General features: G+C 41.5%; 1 protein-coding gene across 4 annotated transcripts in view; it reads left to right on the top strand.

Annotated features, from left to right (window-relative positions):
• Window positions 1–16,814, top strand: part of TRPM6 (transient receptor potential cation channel subfamily M member 6) — a 191,754-nt gene that overhangs the window by 25,551 nt on the left and 149,389 nt on the right. For 3 of the 4 annotated variants that reach the window (XM_049896192.1, XM_049896191.1, XM_049896189.1), the window contains exon 1: window positions 6,077–6,103. The exons of the other annotated variant lie outside the window; for it this stretch is intronic. In XM_049896192.1, coding sequence (XP_049752149.1) covers window positions 6,086–6,103 — 18 coding nt within the window. In that variant the 5' untranslated portion in view covers window positions 6,077–6,085. Of the gene's footprint in view, window positions 1–6,076; window positions 6,104–16,814 lie in introns of those variants that run through there. 4 annotated transcript variants of the gene reach the window in all.

Raw genomic sequence — 16,814 nt, 5'->3', positions numbered from 1 at the left:
TAAGTCACCCTTTTGTTCTGTTTGGGATAAGGTACATGAATTCCTGTGCCTTCAGACAGCTGTTTAACAGGGACCCCAGTTTATATACTGTCATCTTAGGGATTCTAAGCAGGGACCCCCCTCTTCTAAATCTTCTCCTCCCCTCCTAAAACCTCTGCTTCTTGCATGTCTTCTCACTCCAGAGCTGCATATTGTATGTTCTTGGAAGTGGTTTGACTCTACCAAGGATGGTTTGAATTTGCAATAGCCACTTTGGGAAACTGGGTTCCCATTTGCTTTGTCTTTTTTTTCATATTTGTTTACTATCTTTTGTATTACTGTTTTGTGTTGTGCTGTTCAAAAGTGTTGCTTGTAATAAGAAGGAGAATCACAGGGTAAAACACAGGCGTAGGCTTTATACGCCTGTTCTTCTAGCTGGCCTTACAGACTGGTGAGTTTGTGATTCTCACCGAACTGGCATCCACCTGGATGAATGTTGCTGTGAGTCATCTATAAAACCGGAGGAGGTTCTTCTTCTGTCTTGATTTTTGGTCATGAGAGCTTGGTTTTGTCCAGAGAGAGTGTTCTGTCTGGTTTTCCACCTGCGGGGGGCACAGTTGTCAGGTTTGCCTTCCAAAGTGGCCAACCGTTAGATTGGGGGCACGAGAACCTTTACAGCTATACAGACCTGTGTTCAAATATTTGCTGGGTTCACATCTTAATAGCTGTGTGACTGTTGATGCTCTCAATGAGAATTTCTGACTTTCAGTTAACTCTCACAGAGTTTGAGGAAAAAAAATGAAGAAAAAGATAATACATTAACTTTTTAATTTATCTATTGCTGCACAACACATAACCCCAAACTTAGTGACTTAAAAAAAGCATCAATTTATTATTTCTCATGATTCTAAGGGCTGACCCTTGCTCAGGTCACATCTCTGATCCAATGCAAACAAGTTTTCCTGGGATGTAGCCTGTACCACCTTTTATCTTACAAGAGATAAAAGGAAAGGGAAGCAAGCAGAGAGTTGGGGACCTCATACCACCAAGAAAGAAGTGCCAGGAGCAGAGCGTGTCTTTTGGACTTGGAGTTGATTTAAGACTTTTGCTATGATATGATCGGGTGAATGTATCTTACATGTGGCAAGGGCATGAATTTTGGGGGACCAAACGGTAGAGTGTCATGGATTGAATTGTGTCCCCCCAAAATATGTGTCAACTTGGTTAGGCCATGATTCCCAGCATTAAGTGGTTGTCTTCCATTTTCTGATTTTCCTATGTTTTACAAATCATAATCTCTGCCTGTGGTTAAAAAGGATTAGGGTGGGATGCAGCACCCTTGCTCAGGTCACATCCCTGATCCAATGTAAAGGGCGTTTCCCTGAGGTATGACCTGTACCACCTTTTATCTTACAAGTCGTCTTAGTTATCTAGCGCTGCTATAACAGAAATACCATAAGTGGATGGCTTTAACAAATTTAAGTTTATTCTCTCACAGCCTAGTAAACTAGAAGTCCAAATTCAGAGTGTCAGCTCCAGGGAAAGGCCTTCTCTCTCCGTCAGCTCTGGAGGAAGGTCCTTGTCATCAATCTTCCCCTGGATTAGGAGCTTCTCCAAGCAGGAACCCTGGGTCCAAAGGACATGCTCTGCTCCTGGCACTGCTTTCTTGGTGGTATAAGGTTCCCAACTCTCTACTTCCCTTTCCTTTTATGTCTTATAAGATAAAAGGTGGTACAGGCCACACCCCAGGGAAACTTCCTTTTCGTTGGACCAGGGATGTGACCTGAGCAAGGGTGTTATATCCCACCCTAATCCTCTTTAACCACAGGCAGAGATAATAGCACACAGGAAAATCACAAAATGGAGGACAACCACACAATACTGGGAATCATGTTGACACATATTTTTGGGGGGCACAATTCAATCCATGACACAAGAGATAAAAGGAAAGGGAAGCAAGCAGAGAGTTGAGAACCTCATACTACCAAGAAAGAAGCACTGGGAGCAGAGCGCGTCTTTTGGACCTGGGGTTCCTGAGCGAAGAAGCTCCTAGTCCAGGAAACGTTAGATGACAAGGACCTTCCTCCAGAGCTGATAGAGAGAGAAAGCCTTCCCCTGGAGGTGATGTGCTGAATTTAGACTTCTAGCCTACTAGACTGTGAGAAAATAAATTTCTGTTTGTTAAAGCCATCCACTTCTGGTATTTCTGTTATAGCAGCCCTAGATAACTAAGACAGTCTGAAAACAAACAGTTACAAAGGAATGGATTGGGAGAGCTGAATTTCATCCTTCATTAATTGCAATGCACCCTTGTCTGAATATATATATGTATATGTGTACATATATACATCTCTTTAAACTACCCCCACTTGTGGAACACCCTCTAGGCCTGTCATAATTTCTATTTCTTTCAGAATACCACTGTGTTTATTTTGCTCCCTTTTTGCCCCTGAAAGGAAAGTAGTGGTGACCCAAGTGAGGGCCACGAAGGAGAGATAGTAATATGCTAGAGTAGTGACGGGTTGGACAAGAAGATTCCCTATGGTGTGGTTTTCTCTTCTTGGTGCAAGAAATAATTTTTCCTGGGCTAAACAGAGAGGCCAGGAAGTATTACTGTGCAAAACCCCCAGCAACCTTCATTCTCCTCTAAGAAAGGAAACCAAAACCATATCCAAATCCAAGCTTGAAACAATTTGCTCCAGGAGAATAATGCACGTATTAAAAATACTCCTTAGTGACCTCTAGTTATTAGGACTCATTAAGGTCTTCATACATTAAAAAAAAAAAAAAAAGTTTATCACACCCATTTTCTCAGCTGAAAAGTTAGCTGGTCATCTCCATTTCCAAATCAATAGGTTTACCTTAAAAGTTGATGCAATATCTTAAGACCTTGTTTGATCAGCATTCAGCCAGTGACAATGCCTACATGACCTATTGGAAGGCTGGAAGACCTAAAAGACCAGGGGGAAAAAAGAGGTCAGAGAAAGGAGAAGAAAATACAGGAGAAAAGAATGGGAAGTAGAAGAAAGGGATGAGAGGGTAGCAACTGAGAAAACAAAGCACTGTTTATGCTGATAAAGGTTACCAATAGTGCCCCAGGTACTGTCTCAATTTAGATTGTTCATCTTCCTCCTACAAATTTGCAGGCTGGACAATGTCGTATTCATCTTTGTATTTCCAGTGCCCGGCAGGATGCCTGACAAACAGTCTGTGCTCAGGAAATATTTGTTGACCTGAATCAAACCACACTAGACTACTAATGAACATTCTAAAATTTAAATTTCATGGCTAGTCTCTGGGCATAGATCAGAAGACTTTTAGAGACAAGATTTTTAATTCATTGAGATATTTGTGAAAGATACAGATTCCTGGGGGGGGGTCCCATCCCAGAAATTCAGGTACTAGAGGTCTGCGGTTAGTGAGTGGGGTGGGTGGGGCCTGGAAATCTGACTTTTAATAAATACCTTGAGTGTTGCTGAAGCAGCTTGGGAACCAACCAAACGAAACCAAACCAGTTGCCTTCAAGGCGGTTCCTGCCCAGTTCTACTTTGATACACTTGGGGATTGGGAACCAAAGTCCGCTTATAAACTAGCACATCAGAAGCTTTAATCCTTTCATGAAGAGTGGACCATATAGATCCCACCTATATTTCCCACCTCTCGGGTTTATTTGTAAAGTACTATACCACTGACAGTACATGCTGCTGGCACGAGGGCATCTGTGTAACTGAAATGGAAGAAACAGGCGTGTGCTGCAAAATTAGTTTTTACAGGGGGTATTGTATGAAGTGCTAAATCAATTTTTTTTTTTTTAAGGTAAAATGTGGATTTTTAAAAATCTTGATGTGTGACACATGTATTCCTCTGGACTCTAGTGGTAGAGTTAGGGGTCGGACACGTATGTCCCTCTGGACTCTGAGGGTAGAATTTTTAGGATGAGGCCAGAAAAAACTCCACATTACCTACCAAAAATTCAGACATACTCAATGATTCAGCATGAATTCCATTAACAAGAAAACATTATATAAACAAAAAATTAAACAGAAAAAGTGATTCATTCATGAAGGGCTTAAGTTCTGGAATTACCCTCTTATTTTGGCTCTATGTACCTTAAAGCTTGATCTGAAAAGAAGCTATGTCCATCCTAATATGTAGATTTAACAAAGAGATAAGCTAGAGGATGGTAGTCACAGTGGACCAAGAGTCTGAAGAATCTTGGGTTCCAAATGTCCAGTCTTCTTGGTGGGTTTGCAGATTTCTAAGAGCTCTCCTGACAGTGCTCCTAGTCCTGTGAAAGACCAACAAGTCACGGAGACATAGGGAGAACACAAATTAGAAGATTACTTGCCTTAGAAGAACTTCTGAGCCTGTAATCTATTTACAGATTGTCAGCTTTTTGAAGGGGATGGTCAAAGGGAGGAATGGAGATTAAATGTGTTCATAGAAAAACAACATCAACAAAATGCCAATACACATCAGATGTTCAAATTTTTTAAAAATAATTTATTTTATTTTTGATATTGTTGAGAATATACAAAGTAGGACATAAACATGTATGATTCAATGACATTGATTACATTCTTTGAGTTGTGCATCCATTCTCACCCTCCTTTCAAATTTTCTAATAAATAAAGAAATACCCATTAAAACCACATTGAGAAATTGGGGGGGAGGGGCTGTTAACTGTATCTGCAAATGGTAGCTCACCGGGCAGAAGGTTCAGGGTGGACCGATGGGGAAGTTCTTATTTTTAAGTCAGTGTCAGGAATGAATAAGTAGCATTGTTATTTACAACACTTGTAATAATGCCAGCATCATCTGTCCACATGCTTTGTGCCACCTGTGCCCATATACAGGGATCCACCCATCATCACTAACCACAGCCTTAATCATTACTGCCTAGCCCAGAAATCCCAACTGAAAAAACCGGAAATAATAAAAACATTTGTATGGTGCTTTAAAGGACATTTTGGAACACCGATGGCATAGCGGTAGAGCTGTGGATGCTAACCAAAAGGTTGGCAGTTCAAATCCACCAGCCACTCCTTGGAAACCCTATGGGGCAGTTCTACTCTGTCCAATAGGGTGGCTGTTAGTCAGAATCGACTTGCCGGCAACAGATTTTAAAGCACGTTAAACAATTTCATTTGTCCAGTACAACCCCTTAATGGAAGTGGGTTTATCCAACATCGTGGAGATGCCCAGTATCTCTTAGGTGGTACAAGCAGTGCCGTGAACTTATGTCCACACGCCGCTACACTGACTCAGCCAAGAACGCAGTATCATAAAAATATCTGATGATGGTAAACACCTCATTTGATCCTCAAAATACTCCTTTTGTCTAAGTAAGTTCAGAACTGCTGCCTTTCTTCACAGGAGGTGACTGAGACCAAAAGGTACCGTAACAAATCCACAGGCTGTAAAAGGCAGTGTGTGGAGTTGGTGCCCAGGTCTTCTGACTCCACAAGTCAAAAGCTCAGACGAGTTTTTGGTATTGGGGCCTGCAAGTCAAGAATAAAAGCAAACATGCTGTGGAGGGCCCACAGGTACGCTTAGGGGCCCCAAGGCGATTCCACAGATCTGAGCCCAGGGACCCAGGTGGCTTTGGATGGTACTGGACATGCAACTATCCAACTAGTACCCAGAATAGCTAGCACTTACAAAACCGGCTTTAAGTCTTCTAGTCTCCACCCAAAGATAAAGATCACATCTGAGGTTTCAGCCAACATGGGGCGCTTTATTAAGGGCAGGTCTCACAAGCCTGTTCTAGGAGCTGGAATCGGGCCAGTGAGGGGGTGGTGTCAGCGGAAACCTAACGGGGCCGGGGGTTCAGCCTGTGGTGATGAGGAAACATTGCGGGAGAAGAGGTCCGCTCGCGGCCGGCGACGTGGGAGTCCAGACGAGGCGCGAGTCGGGAGCCGGGCTGAGAGGAGGTGGTAGTTCTGAGCGGCCAGGGACACGTCTCTCCGGCCGCCCGCGGCTGCAGGTCACCGGGGCGGGGACGCGAGCGAGCTGGGCATCGCGGTTGTGGGCGGCGGCAGAAGTGCCCAGGCTGCTACCTGCACCCCTGCGCCTGCCTGCGCACCCGGCAGCGGAGTCCAGAACGATGAGAATGCACATCAAGGTAAACTCAGCCGCTTTCCGCTCCATCCCCTCTCTCAGCGCCGCCTAGACCCCCAGCCTCCAGTCTTCCGTGTTGGCTTCTCCAGACTGCTGGCGCCGAGCACAGCAGGTGGCTCTGGGGGCCTGGAGAGGGAGGGTGCCCCACGGCCGGGCCGCTGGGACAGAGCAGGGAAAGCTTGGGAAAGAAGGGACTTGAGGGAGAGGAGTAAAGATTCTGGCGCTGCCTTAGTCTCTCTCTTATAAGACCGGCAAACCTCAAAGTGGCTATCACTTACCTATTTAGTCTGAACTTGCACACATTGTATGTGAATAAGAAATACCATTTATTGAGCACATTGCATTTCAAGCGTTGTACAGGATGCTTGACAAACACTAGTTCATTTTTGCATAGTCTGGTTAAGGCCACACTCTCTGGAGCCAGATGCCTGAAATAGTTTCCCAGCTCCACCACTTACCTATTAGCTGAGATCTTGGGCAAGTTTCTTAACTTCTGTGCTTCTCCTTCCTCATCTGGAAAGTGAAATGGCTGCTATAATTTGAGGATTAGATAAAATGCTGTAGGCCATGCACTTAGAATAACGCCTAACGTATTTAGCAGGTTCTAATTAAAAGTTTTTTTTTAATTAAAAGTAAGTCAGAATTGACTGCAACTAACAACAACAAGAAGAGTTTGCTGTTGTTTTTGGGTGGTGAAAACATTTAACAGCATGGGTGCCTGGGAAGAAAGCCCTGGCAATCTACTTTTGAAAAACCAGCCATTGAAAACCCTGTGGAACACAGTTCTACTGTGATACACGTGGGTTCGCCATGAGTCGGAGTTGACTCTATTGGCAACTGGTTTTTAACTGCTGTTATTATTTCATTGTTATTTCATCTTTACAATAACCCTATGATGTCTAAGTATCACCCCCCTCTTCCATGGTTTAACCCAGAAACCCAGGTTTACAGGTGTGGAAATGGAGCTGAGGGAGGAAATCAGAGTTAAGATTTGAACCCAGGTCAGTGCTTTAAAACACTCAAGAGCATAGATGTTCTGTTCACACATATGCTTTTGATCATGTGTCTCTAGGGAGAAGGTGCATCACCCTTAACTGCCAAAGTGGGAAATGGTTCTTCAATGTCTTTTCCTCTGTAGACAAGTTTGGATGTTTTGTTTTGCATCTGCTTTGGATTTGTCAATGAGCAAGAACGGGTGCTCTGTTAAAAATAAAAGCAAAGATATTTATTGAAGGTTCAAGATAGTTGAAACTGGGGACACACTTGATCTCACCCAGAGAAACCAAATGCTCCAAAATGGCGGAGTCACAGAGGCATTTTTATGAGGTAAAATACAACATTCTTGTTTTCTTTTTATTGTACTTTAAATGAAAGTTTACAGAGCAAAATAATTTCTCATTAAATAATACACATATTGTTTTGTGACCTTGGTTGCCAACCCTAGGACATGTCAACACTCTCCCCTTCTTGGCTTTGGATTCCCTGTTACCAGTTTTCCTGTCCCCTCCTGCCTTCTCCTCCTTGCCCCTGAGCTGGTGTCCCCATTTAGTCTCATTTTGTTTTATGGGCCTGTCTAATCTTTGGCTGAAGGGTGAACCTCAGGAGTGACTTCAGTACTGAGTTAAAAGGGTGTCCGGGGGCCATACTCTTGTGGTTTCTCTAGTCTCTGTCAGACCAGTAATTCTGGTCTTTCTTTTTGAGTTAAAATTTTGTTCTACATTTTTCTCCAGCTCTGTCCAGAATCCTCTATTGTGATTCCTGTCAGAGCAGTCAGTGGTGGTAGCCAGGCACCATCTAGTTGTGCTGGATTCAGGCTTGTTGAGGCTGTGGTAGTTGTGGTCCATTAGTTATTTGGACTAATCTTTCCCTTGTGTTTTTGGTTTTCTTCATTATCCCTTGCTCCAGACTGGTTGGGACCAGTAGAGTATCTTAGATGGCCACTCACAAGTGTTTAAGATGCCAGACGCTACTCACCAAAGTAGAATGTAGAATATTTTCTTTATAAACTACGTTACACCAGTTGAGTTAGGTGTCTCCCAAGACCATGGCCCCCAGCCCTCAGTGCAGTAATTCAGTCCCTCAGAGAGTTTGGATATGTCTATGAAGCTTCCATGACCTTGCCTTGGTCAAGTTGTGCTGACTTCTCAAGCATTGTATACTGTCTTACCCTTCACCGAAGTTATTTCTTATCTATTGTCTAGCTAGTGTTTTCTCTCCCCACCCCTCCTCTCCCTGTTAACCGTGGCAGATTGTTTCTTTTTGTGTGTGAACTTTTTCATGAGTTTTTATTGTCCTTTTGTGATTGACTTATTTCACTCCGCGTAATACCCTCCAGACTCTTCCATGTCGTAAGATGTTTCACAGATTCATCACTGTTCTTTATGGTTTCGTAGTATTTCATTGTGTGTATCCAACATTTGTTATATTCTGTTTTTTTGATTCATGCCTCTAATGTCAGGGTGAGATGGTTTCTCATTGTAGTTTTGATTTGTATTTCTCTAATGGCTAGTATTCTTGAGTATTTCCTCATGTGTCTGTTAGCTGCCTGGATGTCTTCTTTGGTGAAGTGTCTGTTTGTATCCTTTGCCCATCTTTTAATTGTATTGTTTGTCTTTTTGTTGTGGAGGTGTGGGATTTTCCTATAGATTTTATAAATTAGACCTTTGTCAGATATATCATGTTGTTGTTAAGTGCCATCGAGTTGGTTCTGACTCATAGCTACCCTATGTACAACAGAATGAAACACTGCCCAGTCCTGCACCATCCTCACAATTGTTGTTATGCTTGAGCCCATTGCTGCTTAATCCATTTCATCGAGGATCTTCCTCTTTTTCGCTGACCCTCTATTTTACCAAGTGTGGTGTCCTCCTCCAGGGACTGATCCCTTCTGGTAACGTGTCCAAAGTATGTGAGACATAGTCACACCATCATTGCTTCTAAGGAGCATTGTGGTTGTACTTCTTCCAGGACAGATTTGTTTGTTCTTTTGGCAGTCCATGTTATATTCAATATTCTTCACCAACACCATGATTCAAAGGTATCAAGTCTTTGGCCTTCCCTATGTTATAACTGATTTTTTTCCTCCAGTCTGTAGGTTTTCTTTTTACTCTTTTTGTGAAGTCTTTTGATAAGCATAAGTTTTTAACTTTTAGAATATCCCAGTTATCTGGCTTATCTTCTGGTGTTTGTATATTGTTAGTTATGGTTTGTATTCTGTTTATCCCGTGTATTAGGGCCTCTAGCATTGACCCTATTTTGTCTTCTATGATCTTTATAGTTTTTGGTTTTATATTTAGGTCTTTGATCGATTTCAAAATTGTTTTTATGTATGGTGTGAGGTATGGATCCTGTTTCATTTTTTTTACACATGGACATCTAGTTTTGCCAGCATCATTTGTTAGAAAGACTGTCTTTTCCCCATTTAATGGAATTTGGGCATTTGTTCAAGATCAGGTGACCATAGGTGGATGGATTTATATCTGGGTTCTCGATTCTGTTCCATTGGTCATTGCATCTGTCATTGTACCAGTACCAGGCTGTTTTGACTAGTGTATCTGTATAGTAGATTGTGAGGTCAGGTAATATGAGTCCTCCTACTTTCTTCTTTTTCTTCAATAGTGCTTTACTTATCCGTGGCCTCTTTCTTTTCCGTATAAAGTTAATGATTAGTTTTTCCATCTTGTTAAAGAATACTGTTGGTATTTGAATTGGGATTGCATTGTATTTGTAGCTGGCTTTGGGTAAAATTGACATTTTCACAATGTTGAGTCTACCTATCCATGAGGATGGTATGTTTTTCCATTTATGTAGGTCTCTTTTGGCTTCTTGCAGTAGTGTTTTGTAGTTTTCTTTGTATAGGTCTTTTATGACCCTGGTTAGATTTATTCCTAAGTATGTTATTTTTTTAGGGACTATTGTAAATGGTGTTGCTTTCCTGATTTCCTTTTCGTAGTTCTGTTTATTGGTGTACAGGAATCCAACTGATTTTTGTATGTTCATCTTGTATTCTGCTACTCTGGTTAATCTTTCTGTTAGTTAAAATACAACATTCTGATTGGAAGTTGCAAGATTAGGTAAGCAAGAGGTGGGACAATTTCAACAGGGAGGAGCTTTACAGTGATTGGTTGGAAACACAAATGTGGGCTATTTGGATTGGTTAGTTTAAATACATGACTAAGGGGGGTTTTACAGGGTAGTCACAAGGTAATTATCTTAGAACATTTCTGAGGGCTTCTGAGGGGTGTCCTTGATGCAAGACTTTCCCTTAGGAATGTTCTTTCAGTATCCTTAGTTTAACCACAGAGAAAAATGTTTCCTTTGTTATGTACTTTTAAGTCTATCCAAGAGTTTGACAGTTGCAGGGGAAATCTTTTGTTATGTACTTAAGTCTGACTAAAGTTTTGACTGTGGCAGGGGAAGTAAAAGGAGCTCAGACTTGGGCGAATCATTCTGATAAGATTCAGGTGCCTCAATTTTGGAACTCTCACACAGATTCTTCCATGACTTATAAAGCATTAGATGTTTTGGCTCAATTGGCATCCATTATCTCATCTGGGTTTGGCTGTAATAATCTGTTTGGCTGTTTCTTTGCCTTCCCACCGGGGGTTGTAGACCATTTTAGATGGGACTCAGCATGAGCTTCCTTTTTTGGCCCAAGACTGGGGACTAGTACCCTGGATATTTATTAAATTTGTCTTGAGAGATAAGAATAGCAACCCCTGTTATTGAAATGAATAGCATCTTGAGTTGATTGTAGCCCGGAGGAAAGGGAAAAGAACCATGCAATATATTGATGACTTGCCACAATTTTTGGTCTCATTTTGCCCATTTTCAGTTCTCTAACTAATTTTGGGGCAAGATCTCTATACCAAAACTATCAAGCATTTAGTAAACACTGTACCTGAATGTCTTGCCTCTTTCTTTTCTCATCGGGTTTTATTTTATCTTTAAAAAAAATTTTTTTTAAATAACTGTTTTTTAGGTCATGGATTTTAAGTATAGGCTAAAGAGCCCAAACAATCTCAGAGTGACTTTCATCACACTTTTGGAACAATCTGACAGTGTTGGAACTGAAAGTGGCTGTCCTACCTGTAACATTGTTATTTCTTTGTATCACATCAGAGTTCTACACGGTAACTCTTTCAGGTAAAAAAAAGCTAACTGTTAAGTAACATACACTGATGTGGATCTCAGTATTTTTCTTTTTACTTTTATTGAAGTTTTAAATACATACAGCTTATAGTCAAATAATTCTGTAAGATTTATTACTAAAAACAGTAGAATCTTCCATTATTTCCTGCTTTTCATTTCCTTTAGCTAGTATTTATTCATGTCTCTAAATAGTACTTATATTGCTCCTCCTTGATTTTTTCAGGTTCAATCATCGTATATTGACTTTCCAGCATGGAACATAAGGCTTTAGTTTTCATTACCTTCCCGTTCCTGCCACTCATATGCATCTTCTTGCTCCTTCCATCCATCCTTGGAGTATAGTCATTTCATACTTTTTGGCTATATTAATATTTTATTAGGTCAACATTATTATGCCTTCTGAAACACTAATAAGAATTGGGTTATGTAGTATTCTATGCTTACTTTCCCTTTCTTTTGTTTTTCTTGGAATTGTCTTTATGCAGGTGTGCAGAATTTACTATGGAGTTTTTACTTATTCAACCCCAAATTCTTCATCAGGTGTCTGAATCTCCTCTCAAGATGTTCCAGTGGGATAGCTGTTTTAATCAGTATTACCTTCTTGAATACAGTTTTTCTGGAGCCTTTTGACCTGCTTAGCCAGTCTGGACTGGTTCCCCTTGATGTTTAATGCACAGATGTTATTTTGGGGTCCCTCTTCTCTATCATCTTGGGCATTCCTATTGTCTCTCTGCTGTATTGGATCCTATTTCCTATATTATATGTCACTATGAGTCAGAATCGACTCAGCGGCACTGGGTGTTTTACTCTTTCTTGTTTTCTTCCATCATTTTGGTGAAGCACATTCTCCAGTAGCTTTCTGAGAAAGGGTGCATGTAAGGTAACTTGAACTGATATATTCTTAAAGCACGTTATCCTTTGTCTTAGTTATCTAGTGCTGTTATAACAGATATAACCACAAATGGTGGCTTTAACAAGGAGAAATTTATTTTCTCTCAGTTTAAGAGACTGTTGTTGTTGTGTGTCATTAAGTCCATAGATGCCCTGGTGGCACAGTGGTTAAAGTGCTCACGGGCGAACCAAAAGGTCAGCAGTTTGAACTCACCAGCGCTCCTCAGGAGAAAGATGTGGCAGTCTGTTTCTGTAAAGATTTACAATCTCAGAAGGCTGTAAATGAGGCAGTTCTACTCTGTCCTACAGAGTCACTATGAGTCACAATTGACTCAACAGCAGTGGTTTTTTATTTATTTTTTTTTTATGTGACAGAGTAGAATTACCCCATAGGGTTTCCTAGGCTATAATCTTTATGGGAGCAGGAGTAGGTCACCAGGTCTTTTCTCCTGCAGAGCTGCTGGTAGATTCAAACCACCAACCTTTTGGTTAGTAGGCAAAGGCTTAATTGTGCCACCAGGGGTCCTATAAATCAGAATTTCGGGCATCAGCTGTAAAAGACTTTATTTCTATGTCAGCTCTGTCCTTGTCTCTTTTCAGCTTCTATCCCCCTCGGTTCCCTGGAGATCTTCATGTGGTGTGGCATCTATCTTCCCCCATTTGTGTTTCCTTGCTTCCGTGCCTAATCTGTTTTTATATCTCAAAAACGATTAGCTTAAGACACACCCTACACTGATATGACTTTATTAATATAACAGAGAAAACTCTATTCCCGAATGGGATTATATCCGCAGGTATAAAGGTTAGTTTTCTAACACGTTTTTTTGAGGGGAGGGCACAGTTTAATCCCTAAAATCCTTCCAGATTTTTTTCTTAAAATATTTCCACTGTTGTTGTTAAAACAAACAAACAAACAAAAAAATCAAACCCATTGCCGTTAAGTCATAGTTAGCTGTTGTCAAATTGGCCCCTGACTCATAGTGACCCAATGCACAACAGAATGAAAACTACGTGGTCCTATTTCATCCCCATGATTGGTTGCAGATCGGACAGTTGTGATCCACAGGGTTTTCATTGGCTGATTTTTGGAAGTAGATCACCAGGCCTCTCTTCCTAGTCCATCTTAGACTGGATGCTCCAGATTTTTTTTTCCTTAAGAGATTTCCACTAATGATACACAAATATTTTCTTGTAAGTAATTCAAATGCTACAAATAGAAATTCAAACAGAAAATTCCTTCAACGCCTTATCCACCATTCCCTCCAATCCAGATGTAATCAATCTGTTATTAGTATGCAGTATATTATTTAGGTGTATTATGATACACAAAACCTTGGTGGCATAGAGGTTAAGAGCTATGGCTGCTAGCCAGAGGATCAGCAGTTCAAATCTACCAGGTGCTCCTTGGAAACTCTATGAGGCGGTTTTACTCTGTCCTACAGGGTTGTTATGAGTCGGAATTGACTCGACAGCAATGGGCTTGGTTAAGAAAACAAAAAACCAGACCCATTGCCACCAGGGTTTCCGGTCTTGGTTATGGGTGTGTATTTATTATTATGATTTATATACAAGTGGAATCATACTGTATATATAGATGTGTAACTATACACTTAATAGTTTTTGGAGATCTTTCCATGTCAATTCTTATTGATGGCTTCTTGAATAATATGTTCAGATGAGTTGGACCAATCAAGAGTATGCACACAGTATTTGAAAACAGTTTTCGTTAACTATGCCACCTTTAGGAGTCCCTGGGTGGTGCAAATGTTTAAGCTCTCCACTGGTAGCCACTAAAGGTTGGCAGTTCAAACCCACCCAGCGATGCCTCGGAATATAGGCTTGGTGATCTGCTTCTGAAAGGTCACAGCCTTGAAAATCCTATGGAGCACAGTTCTGCTCTGATATACATGAGGTCTCCCTGAGTTGGAAAGAATCTCACAGCTACTAAAAACAATACCACCACCTTTGCACTGTCCTCTTCATGACCAATCACTCTTTAAATTCATTAGACCAATACATATTTATTGAATGCCAAGCTCTGTTCCAGGACCTAGGAATAGACAGTGAATGAAACATATTTTATTTTTGAGGTAGAGCAGGATGGTGAGATCCTTCACAATGATGGAATTGAGCTCAGCTGCAGCTTTAATTTAGCTTTTTGGTTCCTCTCCTAGAGTACCAGTGCCAGTGTGTTAGAGCAGAACTGTGCTCCATAGTGTTTTCAGTGGCTAATATTTTGGGCAGTTCTATTCTGCTGTATAGGGTCACTGTGAGCCAGAATTGACTTGATGGCAATGGGTTTGTTTAGGAAACCCTGCTGGTGTAGTGGTTAAGAGGTACAGCTCCTAACAAAAACATTGGCAGTTCAAATCCACCAGCTGCTTCTTGGAAACTCTGTGGGGCAGTTCTGCTCTGTCCTATAGGGTTGCTATGAGTTGGAAACAACTTGATGGCAATGGGTTTAAAAAAATATATATTTTGGAGTAGACCACTAGGCCTTTCTTCTGAGGTATGTCTGAGTGGACTTGAGCCTCCACCCCTTTTGTTTAGAAGTTGAATGCTTAACATTTTCACTACCCAAGACCCCTGTCCTACAGTATAGGCATCATACAATCAAGTTTCTCTTTCTCTGTGTAAAATCATAAGCCCCATACTTTGCATGCCCCAGATCAACAGAACCATAGACTTGAGATATAGAAATAGATTTTCACAGAAACACCTTATAATGGGATTTGTCCTACACTTTGAATATGGTGATTGTGTCTTATTTCAGCTGGAATTCAACTTTTGCCTGGCATCCATAACTTTTGCCCTTTTCTAGGGTGGACGAAGGGAGTGGCAGTGAACTGTTCCTGGGAACTGTCTTCTGACTGACTTGGCAACATGGCTTTTACCAGGTGCTCTTGCTAGAGGCAGCCCAAATTTTCCATTCCTCTTGATGGTGACATGAGTGTTGTTGTTTCCATTGAAGTGGTCATTTTGTTTGCCTCTGAGGCTAGATTCTTTCTTAGGGTTTTCAAGAGAACATAACTTTTTTCTTCAAGAGCTGCCCAGTCCACTTTGTTTTGAAAAGAGGAAATTTACTTGGTAGCAGAAGACAAATATCTTCCCCAGCCCTGGTTTACCTGCATTTTCCCTGTGGGCGTGTTTGGTTTATAGCCTAAGCCTGACTGGGAAGGGTCATCTGCCCCTTCCTGGCTTTGGATCTGGTTGAAATAGTTTGGGACTGAATGGAGGTCTGGATTCTGACTGTGCAATATTTTCATGGGCGAGATCAGCCTGGTGAATTCGACCGTTCACCATTCTTCCACCACTCCCTAAATTCTGTGGCTGTCTTTCAGAATTTCATTCCAGGAAGGCTCCAAGTCCACTGGGGTGAATGACCTGAATGACTAAATTCTCACCTCACTTACTGGTTGTGGACTGGAAGATTCTTACATTTTGTGTGTGTGTGTGTGTGTGTGTGTGCAACTATCGCCACTATTTATTTTCAAAAACTTTGCATGCTCCGAACAGAAACTGTACAGATGGTCATTTTTGACTTGAGCAGACCACATGGCCAGGGAAGAAAACATCCCCGCTGGCCAGAAACTTGTGATTCCTGGAGCATATAGTTGGGTAACCTATGGGAAAATGCATTGCCTCTTAGGGAATGTTTTTCCTCTCTGCTTGTTTGCAAATTTGACATTCTCTTCACCTTCCCTAGTGTCTGGTTGTGTTGGGATACCAACCAGAAGGACCCTCTCAAGTTGCCCACAAATCAAAGAAATTTGGGTGAGGTCACAACTTTTTGCTTGTGATCAAAAGATTATAGGGTCTGGAAATCATATGACATATTTCGGCTGTCCTATTCTTTCCTTTCTCACTGCTTTCCCTCAGCTGGAACCTGAAAAAGGATCAGGGTGTGCTAATTAAAAAAACCCATTGCAGTCGAGTCAATTCCACCTCACGGCGACCCTGTGTGTTACAGAGTAGGACTGCTCCGTAGTGTTTTCTTGGCTGTAATCTTATGGAAGCCCATTACAGGCCTTTCTTTCCTCGGTGCTGCTGGGTGGGTTTGAACCAACCAGCCTTTAGGTTAGGAGTTGAGTGCAAATGACTTGTGCCACGCAGGGGCCTCAGCTCTCTAGACATATTAGCAGGGGGGTGAGAAGAGTGGTAACAGGAACCACCGCTACCACCTCCACTACCAGTTGCTGTTGAGTCTATTGGCATTCATAGTGTTACCAATCACCAATCTGACACAAAGAGTCCTTGTCTCTTCCCTAGTAAGAATACACTCAAAAGACAAACTTTATCTTCAGCAAGCTTTATTTCACTTGAGTCAAGCATAAGGAGTCAGTGGGGTCTAAGTTTCTCCAAAAGATTGACTCAAAAAGGAAAGTGAGGCTAGGGCTTACATGGGTTCAGTGGAGACAACAGAGTAATGAATATTTAGTGGGCTTCTTTCAAGGGGTGGGTACTTCTCAAAATGGCGGTGTATGCTAATTAGGTTGTGCACTCATTTGGAATCCAAGGTAGAACCCTCTGATATTCAAGATGGAGTCCTCTCGGCAGCCCTTGGCATCACTTATTATGGGATATAGCACAAGCACACTGATCTTTGGCACTACATCGCCACCTCTGGAGGGCTAAGAAAGGTTAAACAGCGAAACAGTGGTCACATTTTGTTC

Source organism: Elephas maximus, chromosome 9 (assembly GCF_024166365.1).
Source record: "Elephas maximus indicus isolate mEleMax1 chromosome 9, mEleMax1 primary haplotype, whole genome shotgun sequence".
Taxonomy (NCBI): domain Eukaryota; kingdom Metazoa; phylum Chordata; class Mammalia; order Proboscidea; family Elephantidae; genus Elephas; species Elephas maximus.
The sequence above is the reverse complement of the archived record's forward strand: the minus strand, read 5'-3'. Positions and strand labels throughout refer to the sequence as shown.